The sequence below is a fragment of the Myxocyprinus asiaticus genome, chromosome 38 (genome assembly GCF_019703515.2).
Source record: "Myxocyprinus asiaticus isolate MX2 ecotype Aquarium Trade chromosome 38, UBuf_Myxa_2, whole genome shotgun sequence".
Classification (NCBI taxonomy): Eukaryota; Metazoa; Chordata; class Actinopteri; order Cypriniformes; family Catostomidae; genus Myxocyprinus; species Myxocyprinus asiaticus.
The window spans coordinates 34,702,353-34,729,089 of NC_059381.1; the positions used below are offsets into that span (position 1 = coordinate 34,702,353).

At 40.7% G+C, this 26,737-nt stretch overlaps 1 protein-coding gene across 1 annotated transcript in view; it reads right to left on the minus strand.

Moving 5' to 3' along the window:
- Nucleotides 1-815: 815 nt before the first annotated feature.
- Nucleotides 816-26,737, minus strand: part of LOC127429354 (cysteine protease ATG4A-like) — a 30,194-nt gene continuing 4,272 nt past the window's right edge. The window contains exons 4-13 of the mRNA XM_051678336.1: nucleotides 25,747-25,845; nucleotides 25,107-25,208; nucleotides 18,133-18,205; nucleotides 10,934-11,013; nucleotides 10,606-10,823; nucleotides 9,919-9,997; nucleotides 9,093-9,238; nucleotides 2,085-2,141; nucleotides 1,825-1,936; nucleotides 816-1,582 (exon numbers count right to left, since the gene is read on the minus strand). Coding sequence (XP_051534296.1) covers nucleotides 1,518-1,582; nucleotides 1,825-1,936; nucleotides 2,085-2,141; nucleotides 9,093-9,238; nucleotides 9,919-9,997; nucleotides 10,606-10,823; nucleotides 10,934-11,013; nucleotides 18,133-18,205; nucleotides 25,107-25,208; nucleotides 25,747-25,845 — 1,031 coding nt within the window. The 3' untranslated portion in view covers nucleotides 816-1,517. The remainder of the gene's footprint in view (nucleotides 1,583-1,824; nucleotides 1,937-2,084; nucleotides 2,142-9,092; nucleotides 9,239-9,918; nucleotides 9,998-10,605; nucleotides 10,824-10,933; nucleotides 11,014-18,132; nucleotides 18,206-25,106; nucleotides 25,209-25,746; nucleotides 25,846-26,737) is intronic.

Consider the following 26,737-nt stretch of genomic DNA (forward strand, 5'->3'; position numbering starts at 1 on the left):
TTTGGTTCATTAAATGAAGCTTAACATTGTCTTTGTGTTTGTTTTTGAGTTGCCACAGTATACAATAGACTGGCATGTCTTAAGGTCAATATTAGGTCAAAAATGGCAAAAAAAGAAACAGCTTTCTCTAGAAACTCATCAGTCAATCATTGTTTTGAGGAATGAAGGCTATACAATGCTTGAAATTGCCCAAAAAACTGAAGAGTTCATACAAAGGCGTACACTACAGTCTTCAAAGACAAAGGACAACTGGCTCTAACAAGGACAGAAAGAGATGTGGAAGGCCAGATGTACAACTAAACAAGAGGATAAGTACATCAGAGTCTCTAGTTTGAGAAATAGACGCCTCACATGTCCTCAGCTGACAGCTTCATTGAATTTATGTCACCTGAGTATGTGGACAAACTGACAGCTAGAATGTCAAGGATCTGTAAAGCTGTTATTGCTGCACATGGAGGATTTTTTGATGAGAACTCTTTGAAATAGTTTAAGAAGTTCTGAACATTTTATTCAAATTGTAATAGTAATTTTTCACGTTATTAATGTCCTGATTATACATTGTGATCAGTTGAAGTACCAATTTCTTTCCATAAGAGCAAAATTTGTACATTATTCCAAACTTTTGGCCGCCAGTGTATATATACTGTATATACATTTATATACACAACAATATTAACAAATTTTAAATGGTATTAAATGTTTTTTCTTATTTCTTACATCGGCCAGTCAAGATTCTTGTTCAGATTTGTCATTTACATAGATACAAAGACATAAAAGGAATACTAGTAACACATAATGAAATGAACACAGGATACTCAGGTTGCTTCACTATTTATTCTTTTAAAAAAGTGACAGAAGAAATCCAAAACTTGCTAAACATATTTAAATATCTTAATTTGAAGCCATATTTACATGTGTGCAGGGGAGGGTGAAATAATTATTACATGGTAAAAAGGAAAGAAAACATCACCCTTACCAGACAGATACATAAATATGTCAAAGAGAGAGAGGCACTTTTTAAACCAATAAGGTTGTCAATTTTTTCCTTGAATAACACTGAATAAAAGATGTCTGCATATTCGCCATCTCCTGCGATCAGGAGGTAGAGAGTGTTGAGGTTGTGAAGAAATCGTCCTCATGCAGGTCTTCACTGCTCCATGATACAGTATGATAAAGTACATGCAACTCGACAGTCCTCTGTTTTTTTTAATAATTAAAAACACAAGTCTCTTAAATGACTTCTGAATGAGGCTAAACATCACAAGCTGCTACAGGGATCCTTGGCTTGGTTTATTCCTGTTACAGTTAAAAGCACAGCACAAGCTCATTTAGACAGTCTTGGCCTGGCTATCGTTTTATGCGTTGTGGTGTTGCTATCCTTTGCTTATTTTTGCTTATTGTCACCGTGTTGTGCTTGGTGTTGATCCGAGGCACTTGTGCAGTGTGGAGCAGAGGAACGCTCCTGACGCCTCCTCATCCTGGACTCTCGTTGGTTGATTGAGCCGAGTGGGTGGAGATCACACATTTAGGATCTCAAACTCTTCCTCTGACTCAAATAGCTTGTCTGGGGACTCAATGAACTCTAGAAGGTAAGTGCAGAGGTTAGTAATGATCATTAGGTCATCAAACACAAATTATCTAGCACATCCACGTCTCTTAAAGTCAACATGAAATGGCATTTGCAACTCATTTTAATACCGTAATATGCTGTACTTCAGAGTGACACAGGATATTCAACGAGAAAAAATGCTATGAGAGGATAATCAGTAGACAAAATACTAATGCATAATGCCATAGTGCTCTGGCAGTGTTACTCAGCAATACCTGCTCCAGTGGTCTGCACCTCCGGTTTGGTGGGGGGAACAAACGGAGGCCAGTGAGAGGGATGTTTCTCTACCAGCTCGAACATCCGCAAGTTTCTTTTCTTTAGAAGCTCCTTGAAATCACAGACAAATAACATGACTTCATTTTCTTCTATAGATTTCAATATAATCTTGTTATTTTGGGGTGAAATATGAGCCTGACATGTTATTGACAGGTTGTAAGTGTGGACAACTGACAGGAACAGTATGTGACAGTCATACCTGTTGAACCAGGTCACACCAACTGTCAAAGTCCTCCTCACTCTTACAGAAAAAACCCTACAAACAAACACGCACGTTTACGGACACTGTGATTTCCATTTCAAAACAATGAAACCTAAACTAGATACATTTCAACACCTGTTACTGAAAATGTTTGGCTAATTCTCTAATTTTTTAGTTGATAAGTGATGTTATATCTCGCTCTCATTATAATTAATATATACACTCACTGAGCTCTTTATTAGGTACATCTGTACACCTATTTATTCATGTGATTATCTAATCAGCCAATCGTGTGGCAGCTGTGCAATGTATAAAATCCTGCAGATACAGGTCAGGAGCTTCAGTTAATGTTCACATCAACCATCAGAATGGGGAAAAATGTGATCTCAGTGATTTAGACCGTGGCATGACTGTTGGTGCCAGATGGGATGGTTTGAGTATTTCTGTAACTGCTGATCTCCTGGGATTTTCACACACAACAGTCTTAGAATTTACTCAGAATGGTGCCAAAAACAAAAAACATCCAGTGAGCAGCAGTTCTGCAGATGGAAATGCCTTGTTGATGAGAGAGGTCAACAGAGAATGGCCAGACTGGTTAAAACTGACAAAGTCTATGGTAACTCAGATAACCACTCTCTAGCAGATTAGCATCTCAGAATGCAAAACACGTCGAACCTTGAGGCGGATAGGCTACAACAGCAGAGGACCACGTCGGGAACTTTATTAGTGTTCCTAATAAAGTGCTTAGTGAGTGTGTGTGTGTGTGTGTGTGTATATATATATATATATATATATATATATATTGAATGTGGGTGTTTCTTCAACTTCTGGCACTTTCATGTTCCAGGGGTGGAATTTTATTGAAACAAACTAATTTGTTATATGAAGGTCTCATTAAAAGTCTCATAAAATGTATTATGTGTCCAGGAGTGTTGGTTATTCATGTTTTTGAGACATTACAGACATTACAGCTATATATTCCTATAAAGCTGAATAAATAATTCTGATTCAAAGTAATGTCCAGCGTCATCCAATCACTGCCAACCATGTTAAAATTAAATTATACATTATTAAATTCTGAATCTATGTACTGATTTTCATTGTCCCATGTCTGCCAAACATGTTTAGTGTTCCAAACATCATCTACAGCCTGAAACAGGATGCTCCCTTGCTTCCTATTTAGTGAATGACTTAACCTCCAGTGTGCTGTCTGTCTGCACTGGTCTCAGAACAGTTCGAAATGCACAGTATTTTTATCCTAACTCCATATAAAGCCTCTGAATGCAACATTTTTCAGCTTTTGGATGAACTCATTGATTCTCAATGTGAATGCACTGTGAATATAGGAAAACATTTGCTAAATTACTCGAGGCCCTTTCCCCCCTACAGTCATGGTACTTTTCCTTTAGTAAATTTCTAGATGAGAACTCTTACAAGGAACAGAACACCCAAGGAGACTTTTCCCCTGATGCATTCGCATTCACATAGTTACCACTGTAGTGATGTCATCTAGTATCAATTATTTTTTTCTGACTTGGTTGGAATGCCAAATTCAATAGCAACTGTTCAGAGACCAGTTTCCTTTAGAGTTCCATTCATCCAAAAACACTGACGTTTAAACCATTAACTAATTAGGCAGCTGCCTACGTTCAAGGCCATAACCATTTCTTGAATATTGGGGGGGGACCAAACCATTTTGGGGTGGGGGGGGGGGTCATGGGTGTCCTTTAATATTTGGTCCTTTAGTAAAGGCACTAAATGCAATACTTTTCTGAATAAAGGCTTGAAATGTGATACAGGCCCAAAATTGTATAATTTTTGGTTTTAAAAGATACATGTATTTTCATGTAAGTTCACACAGCACAAGACAAACACTGTGTCTGCATTCATAGCAATTCACCTGTTTCTGTCATCTTTTCTTGCTGTCTCAAAGAAAAGATGAATATAATTTGAATTTCTTTTCATCATTGTTGTATCTGTAAAATGACATGACTGTGTCAGCTGGCTAGCAAAAAGAAAACACTCAGAATTATTTACTGCCCTCAAATTGTCCCTCATTGTTTTTTCCTCCCAGTAGAATCTTAACACAATATTTTCTTCAAGAATCCTAAAGCTGCTCTTTTCCATACAAAAACAGTTCATATTGACCACTGCTGTCAAGGTCCAAAGAGAAAAAAAATCATTATAAAAATACCATAAAACTTGGGAATTGGGCATTCCAAATTGGGGAGAAAAAAAAAAAAAGATTGTGAAATGTCAGAATAACAGTAGAGAGAATGATTTATTTCAGCTTTTATTACTTTCATCATATTCCCAGTGGGTCAGAAGTTTACATACACTTTGCTAGTATTTGGTAGCATTGCCTTTAAATTGTTTAACTTGGTTCAAATGTTTTGGGTAGCCTTCCACAAGCTTCTCACAATAAATTGCTGGAATTTTGGCCCATTCCTCCAGACAGAACTGAGTGTAACTGAGTCAGATTTGTAGGCCTCCTTGCTCGCACACGCTATTTCAGTTCTGCCCACAAATTTTCTAACAGATTGAGGTCAAGGCTTTGTGATGGCCACTCCAATACCTTGACTTTGTTGTCATTAAGCCATTTTGCCACAACTTTGGAGGTATTCTTGGGGTCATTGTCCATTTGGAAGACCCATTTGCGACCGAGCTTTAACTTCCTGGCTGATGTCTAGAGATGTTGCTTCAGTATATCCACATAATTTCCCTTCCTCATGATGCCATCTATTTTGTGAAGTGCACCAGTCCCTCCTGCAGCAAAGCACCCCCACAACATGATGCTGCCACCCCCATGCTTCACGGTTGGAATGGTCTCCCTTTTTTCTCCAAACATAACGATGGTCATTATGGCCAAACAGTTAAATTTTTGTTTGTTTCATCAGATCAGAGGACATTTCTCCAAAAAGTAAGATCTTTGTCCACATGTGCACTTGCAAACTGTAGTCTGCCTTTTTTATGGTGGTTTTGGAGCAGTAGATTCTTCCTTGCTGAGCAGCCTTTCAAGTTATGTCAATATAGAACTTGTTTTACTGTGGATATAGATACTTGTCTACCTGTTTCCTCCAGCATCTTCACAAGGTCCTTGCTGTTGTTCTGAGATTGATTTGCACTTTTCGCACCAAACTACGTTCATCTCTAGAGACAGAATGTGTCTCCTTCCTGAGTGGTATGATGGCTGCGTGATCCCATGGTGTTTATACTTGTGTACTATTGTTTGTGCAGATGAATGTGGTACCTTCAGGCATTTGGAAATTGCTCCCAAGGATGAACCAGACTCGTGGAGGTCCACATTTTTTTTTTTCTGAGGTCTTGGCTGATTTCTTTTGATTTAGCCATGATGTCAAGCAAAGAGGCACTGAGTTTGAATGTAGGCCTTAAAATACATCCAGAGGTACACCTCCAGTTCAGTACACCTCCTAGCAGAAGCTAATTGGCTAACTGTCTAAAGTCTTGACATAATTTTCTGGAATTTTCCAAGCTGCTTAAAGGCACAGTTCACTTAGTGTATGTAAACTTCTAACCCACTAGAATTGTGATATAGTCAATTAAAAGTGAAAAACCTTTCTGTTAACAACTGTTGGAAACATTACTCATGCACAAAGTAGATGTCCTAGACGACTTGCCAAAACTATAGTTTGCTAATATTAAATCTGTGGAGTGGTTAAAAAATTTGTTTTAATGACTTCAACCTAAGTGTATGTAAACTGTATGAATGACATACAAATCATGTACTGTACATGACATATTTTAAATTCAAAACAAACGCCAAATGGTGAATAGTTTGCTGAATCCCAACTGAATTAATATGTGTAACCGGGGTCACTCGAGGTTAAAGCTGAAGTGCAAACGCCAAATGGTGAATAGTTTGCACCCTTGGAAATTAATGTCAGTCGGTACAACATTTCAATCATAAAACAGTGGTCAAATATTGCATGCTTATTTAGATACATACATCTCACATGACACAAACACTCTTAACCTGAACTGCTTGCTGATGTGCGGCGTTGGGATAATCCGCAAGGTTCCTGCTTAGCGTCTTAAACTTGAGTCCTGCCTACATCGATTTGTTTGGCTATCTCAGATGACAGTGACGAGCGGTGTTAGACTACTGAGCGTGGTAAAAATTAAACTTTTTTAAACCATTATGTTATTCCTGCAACAACTTAATGACAATTAGACAGTGGTGCATAATGGACTGCAGCAGAACAGCAACAAGAATATCAATTATTGAGGGGGACAGTCTGGCCATATCAGATAATTGGGGGGGAACTTGTCCCCCTCAAAGTATACTGTGGTCACGGCCCTGCCTACATTTTCAGATGCAGCCAAAGCTCATGTAAAACAGTAAAAACAAAAGTGTAACTCCGATCCCGGCATCCTCCACCGGTGTTGTTGATTTCGGTATTGCTGATATTGAATCGCACGTTCCAACCATGTCAGAAGAAAAATGGTCGATATTAGATGACGTCACTACAGTGGTTACAATGTGAATGCGAATGCAATGGGGGAAAGTCTCCTCAGGTGTCCCATTCCTCATACGAGTCCTCATCTAAAAGTTGCTAAAGGAAAAGTACCAGGACTATAGGTGGGAAAGGGCCTATTAGGTGCAAATGCGAAGAAAAGTACCTAAAACGGGCTTTAGTACCTGCCGTGGGAAAGGGTTTATAAGTGTACATTGTGTTTAGCAGTGTAAAACGGCACATCAGATGAAACAAGAGACTCAAAATTATAAATCAGACTTCTGACTCAAACAGGTTTCAATGTAAAACCTTAAAGCTGCACTATGCAACTTTGTGCTCGCATGCAATATCTGTGGTTGAAATTTAAAATTGCAAGCAGTTTGCGGAAGAATACATTACGTCAGTCGTGTTCTGGCACTGCTCTTCTGGCGGATGAATCTCCCAATTTGAGCTTACCTGGACATCGCCTGTGTGTTATCATGACTGGAGCCAGAGTCATAATGTGAAACGGAAATATTACTTGTTTTGATGAAGGTAAACAACACTCTTATTTACATATTTGAATGAATTTTACACTTAAATCACTTTTCTGACACTACACTCAAAGCACTTTTAAATAGAGAACAGGGGACTTTACTCAGCCACCACCAGAAGATCTTAATATGATTATTCATGTGTTTGTACTACAATTTTCAATTTAAGAGGTGAAACTCGTGATATGGCTGATACGAGTTCAATAGAAGACTTATTTTTATACTATATTGTCCAGCCTCAGTTTCTACAATAGCATGTCTATGCAATGCACACAATAACACCGTAAACTAAAAACATAAAACGAGGATTCAATAATGATGGGGATAAAATGTACTTCATTAAACGTAAAAATAATATGCTTAAATATGCAATATAACAATTAAAAGAAGTAAATTTCAGAAGTCATATATAGCAATTTCGTGCCAAATCGAACCCAACACAATAAAAATACAAATACAAATCATTTTTATAGGCTTACCGTAGTGATTTGGGTTAAAATAAGAACATTGTTTTGAACACTGATTGTTTATGTGCTCAGTCAATAATGGCAATTTATTCATTTTTACATAGTGCAACTTTATTTAGGTAACCAGATGCAGTTTTGTTGGCATTTCTCCCAAAGACAAACTCTGCTGTGATCGACGCCATGTTTTTTTTTGACACATGACTCCGTGCGTCGAAACTTTAACCCTTTACTGACAGCACAGAGTCTTCTGAACTGAGATCAGTCAGTTTAAATTAATTTAAATTATGTGTTGCGTATAACAAAGCCAAAATACAATGTCCACATATGTGTAACCGGGGTCACTCGAGGTTAAAGCTGAAGTGCCGGTATGTATTTTCTGCAACACTAGCATCACCAAACGGAATTGCAAAAATAAAAATTTGTTTACAAAACAGCTTTCTGAATACACCCCTGTCTGCCGTTGGTCAAACAAAGAGATAGACGCCATTGGTTGAGTAACATTGTTGGGGCGCGTCAGTCAAAATAAATTTTCATAGCGCCACAGAGACACAGTGTTTACAGTTTCCGAGAAAATAAACCTATGAATGGCTCACTTACAGTTGTCTGCATATTAAGCTGGGATTTTTCCCCTTTTTTCCCCCAATTTGTAATGCTCAATTCCCAATGCGCTTTTAAGTCCTCGTGGTTGCGTAGTGATTTGCCTAAATCCAGGTGGCAGAGGACGAATCCCAGTTGCCTCTGCGTCTGAGACCGTCAACCCACGCATCTTATCACGTGGCTTGTTGAGCGCGTTGCCAAGGAGACATTTAAACTATGAAAACCATTTATAATAATACAAATTATTACGTTTAATCAAAACAAAGTGTAAAACAAACCATTTCAATATTTATATGGTTTGTTAAAATTATTTCTATCAATTTTTCAAAAATGTATGTCATTTCCACCACACCAAACAATTTTGCCCCTAATTAAATTTTTTCAAAAGTTGGTATACTTGTTAACCAAGTTCATAAAAGTGACAGGGGTTAGGATAGGGTTAGAGTTATAATATTTTCCAAAGTGTGAAAATATTATTTAAGTGTGTGTATTTATGATACACAAAATGTTAGCAAAGGAGTCGGCTATTTTGTCTCAAAAACGTTAAAAATGTAATTTCCATCAGCATCATTTCCACCACAGAATACTATTGAACACAATACAGAATATGAAATGTGCTGGATATGACACTGCAAAAAATTTCCAATGACAAAAAAAGTGACAAAAATCTCCTGTGATGCATGTACATACACTGTTGGACATTGTTAGTAGACAAATTAAATCAACATGTGAGAATTTGAGAGACTTTACTTTCTTGAAATCTACAGTGCTAAAAGTGCCTGAAGTTGAAGAAACACCCATTTTTATATTTATATATATATATATATATATAGATGGATGGATGGATGGATGGATAGATAGATAGTAAATGTAGGCTGAGGGGAAATGCGCACACACATATCCTAAACACATTGACATGGTTTGAGGGCTCACCAGTGCGACAGAAGGGTCCAGGCTTGTGATTTTCATGCGGTGAGGAGTTCTGTGACAGTGATAACTCCCATCATCCACCGCACTGCCTGAGTCACACTCCACTGCCTGCTGAGTGGTGTGAGGGTCCAGATAAATCAACTCATCATCTGACCAAGAAAAACAGTCAAAAGCAGCTGTCATTCATTCAGAAAAGCAAACATTACAATGTGTAAACAACAACATTCATTTCCAAATTATCCAACAGAAAGGCTCTTGTTGATTATTTACTCACCCTCATGTTCTCATTTCCATACAATGAAAGTAAATGGTGACCACAACTGTTAGGCAAGATTTTCGGTTAATAATGACTTCAGTTAATAACGTCTGTTCCTCACACAAAGCAATCATATGCCTTCAGAAGTTTTTGAATATAAACGGATCATACGGACTGCTTTTATGGTGGTTTTATATTGCTTTACGTCCTTTTTTGTCCTTGACACCCCTTGGTCCCCATCCACTTTCACTGTATGGATAAGAGCAGCATGAACATTCTTAAAAACTTCTCTTTTGTGTTTCACAGAAGACAGAAAGTCATATGGCTTTGGAACGACATGGTGAGTAAATGATGACAGAATTGACATTTTTGGGTGAACGATTTCTTTAATATTTTTAATTTTTTTATTTATTTGGTCAAAGGTTCATCGCAACAGCAGTTTATCAGCCTTCAGCTCACACTACGCGAACATGGACTAGTGAACAATTTTACCCTACGATAAACTAAATCTTTTCCAATTTCCAACATTTTTCTAAGACAACAAAAATGTGTGAATCGGGATTAAGAACTTACCTATAAATCCAATAAAATAATAGGCCAGGTTGGGCTTTCCTCCTAAAACACCACATGACTGAGGCATCATAAAACACTCCTGGGGAAAGAAGTTATGTGTAAGAAATGTGTGTATATGAACTGTCTGCCACTGCCTTCTGATCAGGATGCTCAAACAAACAGAGTTATGTTTTGAAAGTTTCAAAGAGCCACAGTTGAGCGAGTCATTCATTCAGTAATCGAACAACACAGGTCGCTGTGTGTTTCGCGCTGTAGATTCAAAAGAACCGGCTCATAAGAGTCATTCATTCAGGAATCGAACTGCACTGGACACACTCTGTGTTTCACGCTTTAGATTCAAAAGAACCGGCTCATAAGAGTCATTAGTTGAGGAATCGAACTGCACTGGACGCACTCTGTGTTTCACACTTTAGATTCAAAAGAACCGGCTCATAAGAGTCATTAGTTGAGGAATCGAACTGCACTGGACGCACTCTGTGTTTCACGCTTTAAATTCAAAAGAACCGGCTCATAAGAGTCATTCATTCAGGAATCGAACTGCACTGGATGCACTCTGTGTTTCGCGGTATAGATTCAAAAGAACCGGCTCATAAGAGTAATTTATTGAGGAATCAACATCCTATTTTTCCATCAAGATTGCTTATCTCACTTGTTCTGTTGAACAACAGAAACAGATAAGTGTCGTACTTTTAGGGCCTGGATATAGATAGGGTTGATGGTGTTGATGCCCATACGGAGAGGAATGACCAGTAGCAGGGGCCTCCAGTCCAGGGGCCCTTGTGCAGGAGGGTTAGGGGCCCTTTCCTGACCCTCTGAACAGCTCTGGCCGGACATAGAGATGTCACCCCAGCCACAGGGGCCTGCCCTGGGTCTGCTCCCCTGGCCTGGCTGCTGACACTGTTTCTCTGATAGAGAGGAAGTAGGTGAGGAAATAAAGATGAAAGATTTAATTAAGGTTGATAATTAGTCATATAAAGGCTTACTTTCAAAACTCTATTTAGAGAAAAACACTTACTTATGTCCTCAATTACAACCGTGTTGTCCATTGACACATATACAGCCAAAGAATTCCAATCATCAAACAGGGCAAGTTTCCTGCAGGCAAAGTGACATTAAATATTGAACAGCCTGATTTCATGAAAATTATGTGACTGTGGTGACATTTTCTTTTCTTTTTTTTTTTTCCTATTAACATTTGTTATTGATTTCTATATTAACACATACAAGCAAAACATATACAAACAGAATCAATACTTAACCCCCTCTATTACTACCTCCCCCCCCAATCCTACCCAAAATAAAATCCCAGTGGTCCCACATAATTATAGACACACAAAAACAAATATTAAAAAATTAAATAATTATTAAAATATAATTATTCACACACATAAATTCTACATTTCTCTCTCCACTGTCCCTCTCCGAGAGCCCTCCAAAAATGCCAAATATTTGCCCCATTTTTCCATAAACGAGTCTAAATTACCCAATCCTCTAGATACCCCTTCTTCAAACGCTGCCACCCTCCCCATCTCTGTATACCACTCTAGAAATGATGGTGCTCTGTCGGACTTCCAACCCCTTATAATGACTTGTCTGCCAATCATAACACTTTTTAAAACCCAATTTGTTATAAATGTGTCCCCCAAATTTATGACAGCTCTGTCACCCAAAATACAAAGTCTGGGGCAAAGCAAAACTTGAGTGCCCAAAACATCAAACAAATAGCTCTGCACCTTCATCCAAAAATCTTGAATCTTAACACACTCCCAAAAGGCATGAGTTGTGTCTCCAACTTCTGACTGACAACACCAGCAGTTGGGTGTGCCTTTAAGACCAAGCCTATATAATCTAGAGGGGGTCCAGTAAAATCTATGTAGAATCTTAAATTGCATAAGGCGAACCCTTGCATCTCTAGATGCAGACTTGACATTTTTTAGAGTCCTAGTCCACACTTCTTCCTCCAATACTAAATTCAAATCTTTTTCCCATAATCTCTTGATAGAAGCTAAAGCTCCATCCCCCAGACTCCGAACCAGCAGGGAGTAATACACTGATGCCTCATGACCTTTTCCAAAAGCAGTAATCACCTCTCCCAAAGCATCTGCTGCTTTAGGGGGGTGTGTGCTACTCCCAAAAATAGTACAGAGCATGTGGCGCAGCTGTAAATACCTATAAAACTGAGATCTGGGAATCCCAAAATGATGACCCAGATTCTCAAAAGATCTCAACACTCCACTCTCATACAGGTCGCCGAGTGTAACAACCCCTCTCACAATCCACTCTGACCAACAGAAAGGGGACTTATTGATACATAATTTTGGGTTCAGCCATATGCTTGAGGCAACATTTAAATAAACATCTGAATTAAATACTCTGGCCACTCTTGTCCAAATCATGCGCAAATGTGAAATAACGGGGTGTGACTTAACTTCTCCGGTTAGTTTAATAGAAAGACTTTGCAATGGTGAAATAGGGGCAAGGACTTCCTGTTCAATAGAAAACCAGGGAGGGGCTCTTTCAGGTGGAAGCGACCAATGAGCCAAATGCCTGAGACCGAATGCGTAACAATAAAACAAAATCTTGGGTAAGCCTAACCCACCTTTGTCAATCAGCCTATGTAATTTGTTGGAATGTAGTCTGGGACATTTACCATTCCAAATGAAGGACTTCGCTATGCTATCAAATTGCTTAAAATAAAAGAGGGGGACATCTACATGGAGAGACTGTAGCAAGTAGTTGAACTTTGGAATACAATTCATTTCAATAACATTAATCTTCCCAATCATCGATAAATGTAATGAAGCTCATCTGTCCACATCGCTCGAAAACGTTTTTATCAAAGGGCCAAAACCAACTCCAACTAAATCAGACAAATTTGCTGGGAATAAAATACCCAAATACTTAATGCCCTGTTTGGGCCACTGAAAGGCGCCCGGCTGGAAAGCCACCACTGGGCAGCATGCTGTCAGAGCCAAAGCCTCGGATTTAGACCAATTGACTTTGTATCCTGAGAACTTGGAAAAGGAATGAACAATTCTGTGGAGGGCAGGCATAGATCCAGTGGGGTCGGAGACGAACAATAAAATATCATCTGCGTAAAGCAGAAGCTTATGCGCCACACCTCCCGCCTCCACCCCTGGAAAATCATCCTCCTTTCCCATCGCAGCTGCCAATGGCTCCAGGGCAAGACAGAACAACAATGGGGAAAGAGGGCAACCCTGCCGAGTGCCCCCATCCAGAGCAAAACAATCTGAAATCAGTCCACTTGTCCGCACCGCTGCAACAGGGTGTCCACAAAGCAACTTAATCCAACCAATGAATGTACTCCCGAACCCATACATTTCTAAAATCTTAAAAAGATAATCCCATTCTACCATATCAAACGCCCTTTCGGCATCAAGTGAAATGGCAGCGACCGGAGATTGATCATTCGCCACTGACCACATGATACTAATGAAACGCCCGATGTTCTCAGAAGAGCCGCGGCCCCGAACAAACCCCACCCGATCCACATGTACAAGAGATGTCACAACCTTACTTAAACGACTATCCAAAATTCCTGACAAAATTTCCACATCTAGCTGGATCAGAGAAATTGGTCGGCAACTCCCACACACACATGGATCTTTGTCCTTTTTAAGAATCAGACTAATCCGGGCCTGTGCCATGGCTGGAGGAAGCCCTCCATTCTTTAATGATTCTGTATAAACTTCTAACAAAAGTGGAGTCAGTTCTGTAGCATAAGATCTAAAAAATTCAGCAGCAAAACCATCTGGCCCCGGAGCTTTGCCTGTAGGTAAGGCCTTAATTACCTCGTCAAGTTCCTCCAAGTTTATCTCAGAATCAAGATAATTTCTTTGCTCAGTCATCAGTTTAGGAAGTTTTAATGGTTCCACAAAGTTTCTAATATCTTCATCAGTAGACGAAGATGTAGAACTATAAAGATCAATACAGAATTCTTTAAAAGCATTATTAATATCAGTGGCCGAGGTAAATATTTCACCACCAGCAGATTTCACTGAGGGAATAGTAGAAAAAGACTCTCTCTGCTTTATATATCTAGCCAAAAGCTTCCTTGCTTTGTCCCCTGACTCAAAGTATGACTGTCTTGCCCTGAATAACCAAAACTCCACTTTCCGCGACAAAATAGCATTATATCTGTATTTCAATCTAGTCAATTCTCTGAGGCCATCAGATGACATTCTGCGCTTCAGCTCTGCCTCTGCACTTTTAATATTCTCTTCCAACTCCACAAGTTCTCGTGCTTTGGATTTTTTGGTGAATGAGGCAGACTGTATGATCCGACCCCTAAGAACTGCCTTAAGTGCCTCCCAAGCCATGCCCACAGAGGATACTGAGGACCAGTTGGTCTCCATATAAACATTGATTTTGGTCTTTAACATTTGTTGAAAATCAGGATTTTGCAAAAGGGATACATTAAAGCGCCAACTATGTGATTTCTTTTTCTCCGTATGTGGCAACATCTCCAAACTCACCAGGGCGTGATCCAAGACTAAAATGTTTCCAATTGAGCAATCCGCAACAGATGAAATGAGGGACTTAGATATCAAAAATAAATCTAATCTAGAATAAATCTTATGGACTGATGAAAAAAATTATAGTCCCTACCAGATGGGTTCAGAAGTCACCAAATATCTGCAAGACCAAGATTTTTACACATCCTGTGGAGTGTCAGTGTTGCTCTAGGGGGCTTACACACTTTTGCTTCACTGTGATCAAGGACTGAGTCCATCAAAAGATTAAAGTCTCCTCCCAATATTATATCATGAGCTGTGCCAGCGGCTTGCAACATCCCTTCAAGATCTATAAAAAAGCCTTGATCATCAGCGTTAGGTGCATAAATATTAGCCAAAATCAACCTTTGCCCCTGAATTTCAGCTAAAACAATAATGACTCTTCCTAATTTATCTTTAATCTGTTTGAGAAATTTGAATTGTAGATGTTTATTAATCAATATAATGACTCCCCTGCTCTTACTTGAGCCAGCACTAAAGAAAACATGTCCACCCCATATCTTCCTAAATTTTTCAGCTTCCTGCGGGGAAAGATGTGTTTCTTGAAGAAACACTATATCATATTTCTTATGCTTAAGAAAAGAAATAACCTTCCTTCTTTTTATGGGGTGCCCCAACCCATTTACATTCCATGTGGAGAGAGACAACTTATTCATATTAACATTTGACATATTGATATAATAAAAATAAATAAATTGTGTGTCAAAAACAAGATTATACAGACCACATTCCCCATTAATGCAACAATCAAACCCTGAACTTCCCCCCGAACAAAACAAACAGAAAAAAGAAAAACGTGCGCATTAACCCCGCACACGACAGCGCCAACCGGCGTCAATCCCTTAAAACTCAAAGAGTCCATGTACGCCTACGAGAGCCCCCGCGACTACTTTGCCATCGGATTACTCAAGTCCGGTGCTTCTATACAAATTTTTGTAAGGCAAAATTACATAACAGAAAATACTTTGTAAAACAGACCCCAGCCAACAGGCAGAAAAACAGAAAAAACATGTAGATTCATTCACAGAACCGTCTTGAAGGTGTGTTCCTCCACAAAATAAACTCCAGCTGATATAAAGCCGTTCAGTTTCCTCGGACAGACAAACAATTGTTCAGTGAGCCAGCTGTTATGATTTCAGCGGATGACATAATCATTCCAATATCCCATAAAAATACTCAACAAAACATACTCCAGCCAGCAGGAGGAATAAGCACAAAGAACAAACAGATTTATCCACAGCTGGCCCAAAGGAGTGATATTCAACAGAACAAGCTCCAGCCGCTAGGCGGAGCCAGCACGAAAAACAAAACCGGCATCCCGGTGCCTCGGATGATCAAGAGCCAAACTAACTTGGAGGCCGCAAAAAAAAAAAAAAATAAATAAAAAAATAAAAATACACCATAACTTACTCAGCCTGTCAACTTTATAAAAGATGTCGTTTATGTGAGCATGTAGATATTTTGTGGTCATCCAAAGTGTCCATTCTCGATCTGGCCGGAAACTTCAGTGTAAAAAAGATCTTCCGTCAATGCAAAAGTTTCTTGGAGTCATGCCACAAAACAAACTCCAGCCGCTAGGCGGAGCCAGTGCAAAAGAAACAAAAATGGCACCCAGCTTCCTCAAATAATAGAGTACCTATACCGCGAGTCAATCCACTAATATAAGAAACATCAAATGGCTTACTCCAATGTATTTATAAAGGAGAGTGCCTGTTTTGGACATGTAAATACTTTGCGACCATTCTTCGTTTCTATTCTCAGTTTGGCTGGAAACATCATAGCAAACGAGATCTTTTTCTGATGTAAGAGTTTCTTACATTCCTTGAACCGATCGCGTTTCTCTCTTGTCGAATTCGCAAAGTCCGGGAACAAGAAAATATTATGGTTCTTCCAAGAAAGCTTCCCTTTGCTCCTCACCTGGCGCAACACGAGATCTTTATCGGATGATCTCAGAAATTTGGCCAAAATCAATCGGGGCCTGTCTCCCTCAGCAGATCTCTGAGCAGGGACTCTGTGAGCTTGCTCGATTTCCAGCTTGTGGCCTGTTATGTCGAGCAGACTCAGGAAGAGCTCGTCCAGGAATTTCACCATATCTCTGCCCTCTTCATACTCAGGTATTCCAACAATTCGTATGTTATTCCTTCGGCTCATATTTTCAAAATATTCGAGTTTTTCCGAAATTAATTCCAAATCTGTTTTGGACGCTGGCGGATTAGCGGATAATTCCCTTTCCAGTGACTCAAGATAATCGATTCATTTTTCAACTTCTGTCACTCTTGAAAAGAACTCAGAGAATTTTGTTTCCATCGCCGTAATCGATCGACGTATTACAGCAAGATCCTCCAAGTCAGCAACAACCTTCGTCAACATCACCGACATGTTGAACAGTTGACGCTGAATTTCATCTACCGACCTGCCATCCAAATCGAGTCCCCATCTCGCAGTCCCGTCAGAGGCCTCAGCTTGAACACGTAAATATCTTTTAATGTCTCCAGAGTCTGAGGATTTTGACTTCTTTGCCATGTTTACCTCAAAGAGTAAGTATGTAACTGGGTGTATCGAATCTCAACAGATTATAACATGAAAATAATAAAAAACTAGCAAAGTTCGCAGAGCTCGTGTCTCACACGTCTGCTTCTCGCATGGCATCCCCGGACTGTGGTGACATTTTTGCAAATTATATTAAATGGTTCATTACATGTATTGCGGCAGTTCTAAAGTGAAATGTCCACTGTGTGGTGCTAAAAGCAAGTTAAATGTTCTCCCTAACAGATGTGGTTTTTAATGTTAATGCTCTATCGAGTTTTAAATCAACAAAAACTACCTACCACACTACCCTAAACCTTAAACCTAAACCTAACCAGTGGTGTCATAAAGGTATGTGAGATGAAAAACGCAATTGCTGAAGCAACCGTGTCATTTTTTGGCACTTCTATGAGACTTTCGGCTCATGTATTGACTCACGTGCTCTTCAGGACTCATTCCCCAGCCCTTGACATCACAAGTACAATTCTCTATCAGTTGAACTACTGTGCAATTTGATCGCAATCGAACAAGCTATGTATTACAAAAGTTAAAATCAAAAATCAAAAGTCATGCACTATAGTAAAAGTGTGGCGAAAAATAAGTATTTATAAACTGATAATCTGCCGTTTTACTTGTCATTGTTGTTGTAGTGCCTCTAGTGTCCAAAACACCAGGAAACTGCTGCGATACATACAACAAGCCATGCAAAAATAATTTTGCAAAAATGTAGGTATAGTAATGTGTTTCTATGAGACCCCTTAGAAAATAGAGTTCATGGCAAATTTGCCGCAAACTTGAAGCAAATTGTCCATTGTTGCCAAAGGCTCACCACTACTTCTGACAAACATTTGCGGCGAATCAAAAGCTCATTTGCATGCGAAAATAACGAGCAGCAAATTTGCTGTAAAGTTTAGATTTTTTGTAAGGGTCCAGGTTGGTATTAAAGAGATAGTTCACCAAAAAAACATGCAAAAACATCTCCTTTTGTGTTCTTCAGAAGAAAGAAAGCCATAAGGGTTTATAACAACATGAATGTGTGTACATGATGACAGCATTTTCTTTTTGGGGTGAATTATCCCTTTACAACATTGGACAGTTGATGATTATGCATCGTGGGCATTTCAAACAACATTTTTTTCAAGATGATACTCACTTGAGCACTTGTGCCACTGTGTTTGGTCCGTACCATTCTCCAACAGACTTGCCCTCTCCGACTCCCATCTGAGCTACACAAACAAAACACACAATACACTGACTTCAGTCCACCCATATCATACAGTGAGAATGATTGCTCTGAGCTAATGTTTACAACCAAATATTTGCAAAGGACATTGAAAAGTTGGGCTATTCTGTGCTAAATAATGGCTTGTTTGAGTTCTCCCAGCTAAAGTAAAAAGACTGGGAGCACACACACACACACTTTAATACAAATTATATTATCAGCATAACAATTTGAGTGAAAAGTTTAAATGAAAAAATTTATGATTTTGAGAATTTCTTTGTATTTGTTCCCCATTTTGCTTTAATGACAGCATGTACTCAAGCTGGTATGGACTAAACCTGATAATCAACGAGTCCATTTATATGCACACCAAGTTCGAGCAGCTGTTGGCTCAAGCGGTCCAACCTACTAGCCGCCGGGGGCAACGCCGCAGGGGACCCCGTCCAAGATCACAGAGACGCCCGGTGTTGCTGGCCACTGACAGTGAGCGAGATGGTGAGTTGAGAGTGATTGCTCCTAATATATATTCTGACCTCTTCCAACAGATAACAGAGGGGGGCGCATTTGGCAAGGAACAATGAGAGGATGACCGCCTAAGAAACTGCTGGTCCCAGGTCAGAGTAATCAACGGCAAGGCATGACTTCCCACCCCCCACCCCTCTCCTCACTTCATTGTGGAAAATAATCTGCTTTACTGTGTCGCTCACAGGCGAGGGGAGGAGAAACGCCTCTTGGTGGTGCTGCGTTGGAAGACGGAGACCGTGCTCGAATTGGCCCACTCACATCCCATGGCCAGGCACTTAGGGATTGAGAACACCACCCAATGAATTAGGGACCAGTTCCATTGGCCCGGACTGGACACGGAAGTGAGGCGCTATTGCCAGAGCTGCGCAGTCTGCCAAACAATGGCTCCACGATGACCTTCCCCCAGCCCCCTCATACTCCTGCCCATCATGGTGGGACCGCTGCCGAAGTCTGCCCGGGGACATGAGCACATCCTGGTTATAGTGGATTATGTGACTCGGTACCTCAAAGCAGTGCCACTGAGGAAAGACACCTCCAAGAACATAGCTCGAGAGCTGTTCCTGCTGTTCACTGAGTCGGCATCCCAAAAAGATCCTCACCGACCAGGGCACTCCGTTTATGTCCCGGCTCATGGCTGACGTGTGCAAGCTGCTGAAGGTGAAACAACTCCGCACCTCGGTTTACCACCCCCAGACGGACGGATTAGTGGAGCACTTCAACCAGACCCTAAAACGGATGCTGAAGCGGGTGGTAACCGAGGATGGGCACGATTGGGACCTCATGATACCCTACGTGCTGTTCGGCATCAGGGAAGTGCCTCAGGCATCCACTGGATTCACACCCTTTGAGTTACTGTTCGGTCGCCAGCCCTGGGGCCTACTAGACATCGCCTGGGAGGCTTGGGAGCAACAGCCCTCACCGCACCGAACAGTAATTGAGCATGTACGTGAGATGAGAGGGAGGATCGATAAAGTGATGCCCCTGGTGCGCAAACATCTGGCAGAGGCCCTATGGGCCAAGCAGCACATGTACGACCGCCCTGCCCGAGCTCGTGAATTTCACCCCAGAGACCGGGTCCTGGTGCTGATCCCTGTGCCACGTCTAAGTTCCTGGCCACCTGGCAGGGTCCCTACACCATGGTGGAACGGACAGGGCCAGTTATGTATTGCATCCGGCAGCCGGGACGAACTCGAGCGGAGCAGATCTACCATATTAACCTCCTCAAACGCTGGACCAGGAATTAGATGCCCTGGTCGGATAGTTCAGTGACGTGTTTTCCAGTTGCCCTGGGCAGACCAACATGATCCATCATGAAATTCACACACCTCCTGGAACCATCGTGCGGCAGCGTCCCTACCATTCCCGGAGGCTCGCTGACAGGCTATAGAGGAGGAAGTGCAACGGATATTATCGATGCTTCATACCTCACTTCTCCACTATAGCCTGTCCCCTAACAGCCTGAGAAGGTGCAATGGAGCCGCCCCGCAGAGGAAGCCTTCCAGAAATTGAAGAACGCCCTGGCATCAGCTCCGGTCCTACACGCCCCAGATTTCAGCTGCCCCTTCCTCCTACAAACAGACGCCTTACGGGGTTGGGGGACATCTTGTCCCAAGTCTAACAGGGAGAAGAACACCCGTAGTGTACATCAGCCGGAAGCTGACCCCAGCCGTCCTGGAGCTACGATACTATCTACTGGGCTGGAGCTTCACTCTGCTGACTGACCACGCCCCGTTGCAATGGATGGCACAAGCGAAGGACTCTAATGCCAGGGTAACCCTTTGGTTCCTCGCCCTCCAGGACTTCCATTTCAAGGTACATCATCGAGCGGGGGCAGCCAACGGCAATGCAGATGTCTTGTCCAGGATGTTCAAAGGATGGTCAGGTCTTTGTAAAAGTTCACTCTCTCCACCCATCCCCTCTGTGTGCTTCCAGGTCCAGGATGTCGCTTGGGGGGAGGGGGGGGAATGTGGCGAGTATCCCATGCATTTCAGCGTCGCCCTGGAATTGGAGCTCATTTGCCAATAAACCGTGGAATGCAGACGCTGATCGGCGTCACCTGCGAACAATCAGCTGGAGGGGATTTAAATGCCGGAGGAAGAGGAAGATGGTGATCATCAACTCCAAGGTATGACACTAATCCTCTTCTCTCTCTTAATTCCAGACTCCAGCAACGGTTGGTCAAGATTACGATCAAAGAACATATTTCAAATCAGCAATCAAATTTGACAATACTGGTATCATAAACTGTGATTCTTAACCCCATATTACCCTAAAAAAGGCATTTATCTGGCTTGTGCAGCTAATGCGCATGTGCGTTCTAGAGTTGATTGACAGATGATGTCTGTATCTAAAAGGTGATTGGCTCTTTTAAATGTAAGGCGGGACTTCCTTTCTTCATCCGTTGACCGTTTTGCGCTAGAGCTTCTTGGTTGAGCGTTCAATTTCCTCCATTCATTTTAATAGAAGTGGCCCGTCTCTGCTAAATAATCTCTGCTATTAGCTAAGCAGACAGTTTCTTCTCCTCTTCATTTTCATACATATTTGTGGTTAGGTTAAGGGGTAGGGAAAGGTGTAGGTGTAGGGTTGCTGCAGCACTCCTAATAAACGCAACAAGCACAGTGTATGAATGTGACATCCAACTGTTTTAAGACTTCATCTTTTCTCGGTTATTTGAAGGGGGCGTAACTTGTACTAGACGTGGCTTGTAGAGGGTGTGTCATGTAGCAGTCTTGCAGGACGCAGAGAGACCCTTCTACCCGTGTCGATCAGTTTATTCTTAAGTGGTTTGTGACCGTACACGATTAACCCTCCCAACCCTGTTTATGTACTCCACTGCAGATTACAAAATACATGCTGTAAAATGTAATTTCTAACATATTCTGTTAGATTACTCAAGGTCAGTAACATTATATAAATTCTTTGGATTACTTCTTCAGCACTGGCAGATTTTTTCACTTGTTTTGACAATAAACAGGTTAATAACAATTGAAAACAAAAAATCTGCAGGTACAGTAGGACAAAATACACTTATATTAAAAAGATTTTCTCAGACAAAAACCTAAACATCTTATGCAGTGTTGCTTATAAAACAAGGTAAAGTAAATTAATCTTGTTTTAAGGATATTTTGATAGTTTTACAGGAAAACAATACAAAAAAAGCTTTTTGCAGTACATCTTTGCCCTAATTTTAAATATCTTACTAGAGAAAAAAATAATAATACTATAATGTGGATTTTCTTGATAGGGAAATATAATCGTGCCTGATAACAGGTGCATGTAAAAATGGTGCGTCGTGGGTAGGACAGGGCACAGGTATCAAACATAGGGCACGTCGATGCGGTTCAGGTGGCAGACCGTACATTCAAAAGTTACCAAGGTTTTCCCCTTATTTAAGAATGAACAAAGTGACGTTTATGAGTTTGCAGGTTAGTGTATGAAACTGGTTTAACAATGCAAACCGAACGATTAGAAATGGTGACGTTAATTATGCAATTTCTCTCTGTATCATTGAATGGGCTTCATTCAAGATGTCAAACCACTACATTCTTGTAACTGAAAACACATTGTGTAGGCTACATGAAAGAAACATATACACAATATATCATCCAGTGATGGCTATAATCTATTAAAAGACATAGAGTAAATGATCTATGTCCTTTGATGATAATTTGGGTCGAGTTTCATGGAAAACTATGCCAGTTGTGCTCAGTGGCATGGCAGAAATTTGAGCAGCCTGTGGAGTCATAGCTGGGCGATGCCGAGCGGCAGCGGTGTGCGTACAGTCATAGAAAACAACTGCTTCGAATTTTTGAATGCAGCATGTCTTCCGCCAGACGCGTCCGGTGTGAGACCCCCTTTAAGTGTTCATGTCAATTTACACAAGGTTAACTGTTTCTGCTGACCCAAACTTATATTAAAACCGCACAGAGTATACACAACAACATCATCTTCTGATAGTATAACATCACATCCTCCTTTTCATTCATAACAGTGTGAAAGCGCCCTCTTTCTGCTTGTTTGAATGTAAGTAATGCATCATAAAAAAGTGTTTCACTGCTGTTCAAATACACCTTGGATCGCATCATTTATATGGATGTTTTCCAACTAAGCAGACAAAAAATTAAATGAATCAAATGACAATAAAATGCGAAGTAATCTCCTCAGTAATCAAATTACTTTTTGAATGTAACTGTATTCTGATTACCAACTATTTAAATTGTGGAATACAGTTACTTATATTTTGTATTTTAGGGGGCCTGCGTAGCTCAGCGAGTAAAGATGCTGACTACCACACCTGGAGTTGCAAGTTCGAATCCAGGGCGTGCTGAGTGACTCCAGCTAGGTCTTCTAAGCAACCAAATTGGCCCGGTTGCTAGGGAGGGTTGAATAACATGGGGTAACCTCCTCGTGGTCTCTATAATGTGGTACTCGCTGTTGGTGGGGCGCGTGGTGAGTTGTGCGTGGAGGCCGCAGAGAAAAGCGTGAAGCCTCCACACGTGCTATGTCTCCACGGTAACGCACTCAACAAGCCACATGATAAGATGCGCGGATTGACGTCTCAGACGCGGAGGCAACTGAGATTCATCCTCCACCACCCGGAGGATGAGTCACTACGCCACCATGAGGACTTAGAGCACATTGGGAATTGGGCATTCCAAATTGGAGAGAAAAGGGGATCAAAATAAAAAATAAAATAATAATAATATTTTGTATTTTAAATACGTAATCCCGTTACATGTATTCCGTTACTTCAAGCCGTTTAATGTTGTTGGCTTATTAAACAGGATCGGTTAAAGAACGTGCAGGTAAACATGATCACTTTTACAAGAGCCTCTTGTATACTTTAATGTAAGCACGGAAATCTGGGAAAGGAAAAATTTAGGGAGTGTCTCATCTCACTCCCTAGCTCCCTATGTCCTGAATCAGTATTCAGGCACTGGTAAGGGTGTTCATCCACTGAACATTGGGACACTTATGACTCAATCACCTGCTACACGATTACGAGCTTGCGCACTGAAACACAGCTGTTATTAATCAACAACATCGCTGTATAAATTACATTTATAAATGCATTTTTGTTGAAGATATTCAAACGTACAGTGTTATAATGAAAGATAAATGACAGTAAATAAAGAAATTAAAATATAAAGGAGTGTACTCTAATATTTAAAAGATTTTTCCCATTTTATGGTCATTATGGATGAAAGACATTACAAACAACATCTCTTTTAAAGAGAAAATAAGGCTTTGACTTCATAGTTTACGCTTGTGCTCGTCTTCTAATGACTTGAGAGACTTCAGAACGTTGACGACTGTAACAAGGTTCTTAAGATGGGCATTGGGGAGGCGGAAACCAGCTGAACAGTCAATGTAAATCTTTAATAACAAACTGAACTCAAACATAACATAAACTGCAAAACAAACAAAGACGCACACACAGCTTTGTGCGTCTCTCTCTCTCACTCGAACTGGCATCTCTGGCCCCCCCTTATCTCTCTCCCACTGATTAGTCAACTCAGAACCAGGCGTGTGTCATCACGGACCGGCCACGCCCCCTCCTCGTCACATTACTCCACCAGATTCAGGCCAGGGAGACCTCCGGCCTGACTTACTCCCCCCCTCCATTCCTGGAGGGGAGGTGTTGCCCTTTCAGCCATCCTTCCTCCGGCTGGTCTTCCCAGCCTCCTGGGAAACTGAGAGACGAGGGGAGGGAGGATGGGGAAAAAGAGAGAAAGAGCGAGCGGGAGAGACAGAACGAGAGAGAGAGGAAAAAAGTGGCTAGCCGGTCCCCGGACACGCTGTCGCCTGGTCCTCGACCAGCTGGGCAGCGGTCCTCCACGACGCCAGGCGATGCCACTGGACCTCACCTCCTGGTGGACAGCAGCAAGCTCTTTCTCCCCCCAGGCAGACATCAGCAGCTCCTCCGCTTCCTGGCGGACAGCAGTGGCTCCTCCATTTCCGGCACCAATGTAAAAAGGTCCTTAAGATGGGCAAGGAGGAGGCGGGAACCAGCTGAACAGTCAACGTAAAACTTTAATAACAAATTGAACTCAAACATAACATAAACTACAAAACAGAGGCAAACACAGCTTCGTCCGTCTCTCTCTCTAACTGGCGTCTCCAGCCCCCCCTTTATCTCTCTCCAACTGATTAGTCATCACGGCCTGGCCACGCCCCCCTCCTCGTCACAACGACGTTGTGGTAAGGGAACATAGTGAGCAATGATGCTCCCTGGTTTTTACAGTGCATTCTGGGAATATTTAGGGAGTACTGGAACGATTTTGCAATTGAGACAGCCCTAGAAATGTCTGACTTACCGATCAGTGTCCTGACTACTGAACTAGGGAGCTGACTGAGACATCCCACTGTATATTTCTTACCCATCTGGTGGATGGAGTAGCAGCTGTCCTTCTTGTCTAGAAAGCAGTTTAAGATACGATGATACTCTTTGGGCTGAGCTTTCTCTGGCTCCCATCGCCAGTCTACAATATAAAATGGAGTACAGCGCTTTAACAAATCAGATACATTAAACATACACTTTATTATACAATCAAAACATTTATAATTATAGAAGAAACCGGGGCTAGTTGTCACACTTTTAAATCCAGTGAATATTTCTCAGGTTTATTTTTGAAAGTCAATTTCTGCAGACACATACCTTAAAGTCTTGACTACAAAAAAGCTACTGAACATGTTCACTGTTCTTGTCCAGGAAAAAGCAATATAGTTTATTAATTGAACACATGTTGACCTTTGAGACAACTTGCCCCAGTAGTGGGGCATGATGTCACACTTAGCGAAGTGTGCTTGTTCTTTACTGCACATTTAGGAAAATTCAGTAGGTCATACGGTTACTCCATGCAAACCGAAAATCGGCACACTGTACATACTTACATACAGTATACATTCTGCACACTGCTAAAACAGTATACTATAAGTACGTAGTATGGTGGTATGTTATTCCGAACACTCCATTTATCTATAAGAAGTCTCCACATCTTGTGGAAAACCTTTAGGTACCTCGTCCAAGGTGCCTGCATACTAAAGCCTGTGCGAGAATCATCTGTCCACAGCGTAGCATACAGCCCCAGCCTGCATCTGATGACGGGCCTGTTCCTCCTGCACACCACACACAAGCAAAGGGCCCTTAAATGCCATTTAAAGCAGGTTAATATAGTTTAGAATTTTAATTTAGTTTGCATTTCTTTTTAATTTTTTAATTTGTCCTTTCAATTTAGCTAGGTTTTTACACTATGAATGTTTGTTTTAGTTTAGTTTTAGCTTTTCAGTACATTTAGTTTTAGTTTTACTATTTTAGGGCTGCTGTGATGGACTGGCCACCTGTGTGTATAAATATATATATATATATCAGGGCTGTAAACCGATTAAAATTTTTTTATTAATTAATTGCACAGTTTTCTGTAATTAATCACGATTAATCATGGTACATGGAGACCTATATTAAAACATTAAAATATAATTATAAATATATTTACTTTATACTTTGTCTCAAAGAACTTGAAAGTAATTGGTTAGTCATCATTTATTTTAATTATTGAAAATAAATGTTCAGTTTTTTTTGTGGATAGAGTTAATTAAAACCAAATTTTATAGGTATAAATCTTTAATACAAGTATATGTATACATGCCATAAAATAAGTGGACATGCTGTAATTAAAAGTTGGGCAAAATCCTCTGGTATTTTACAGTAAACCTTTTTAATAATAGAAACAAATGGGCAGATAAAATTTATATCAAGCTGGCAAAATAAACTAAAGGTGTACATTGCCAATGCATTATTAAACATTATGCAAACAGATATAAAACATATTGAAAAATTAAGTTTCATTTTCAGAAGTTTTAAATCTTTAAATTATTATTTTCTCTGGCTGCGGTTCAGTCTCTCTCACGTAGTTTCTGTTTTGTTTTTTGTTTTGTTTTTTTGTGAGTGAGCATTTTAGGGCGATGCGAAAACATACGGCAGATTGCCCATATCTCTCCCACACCTGGC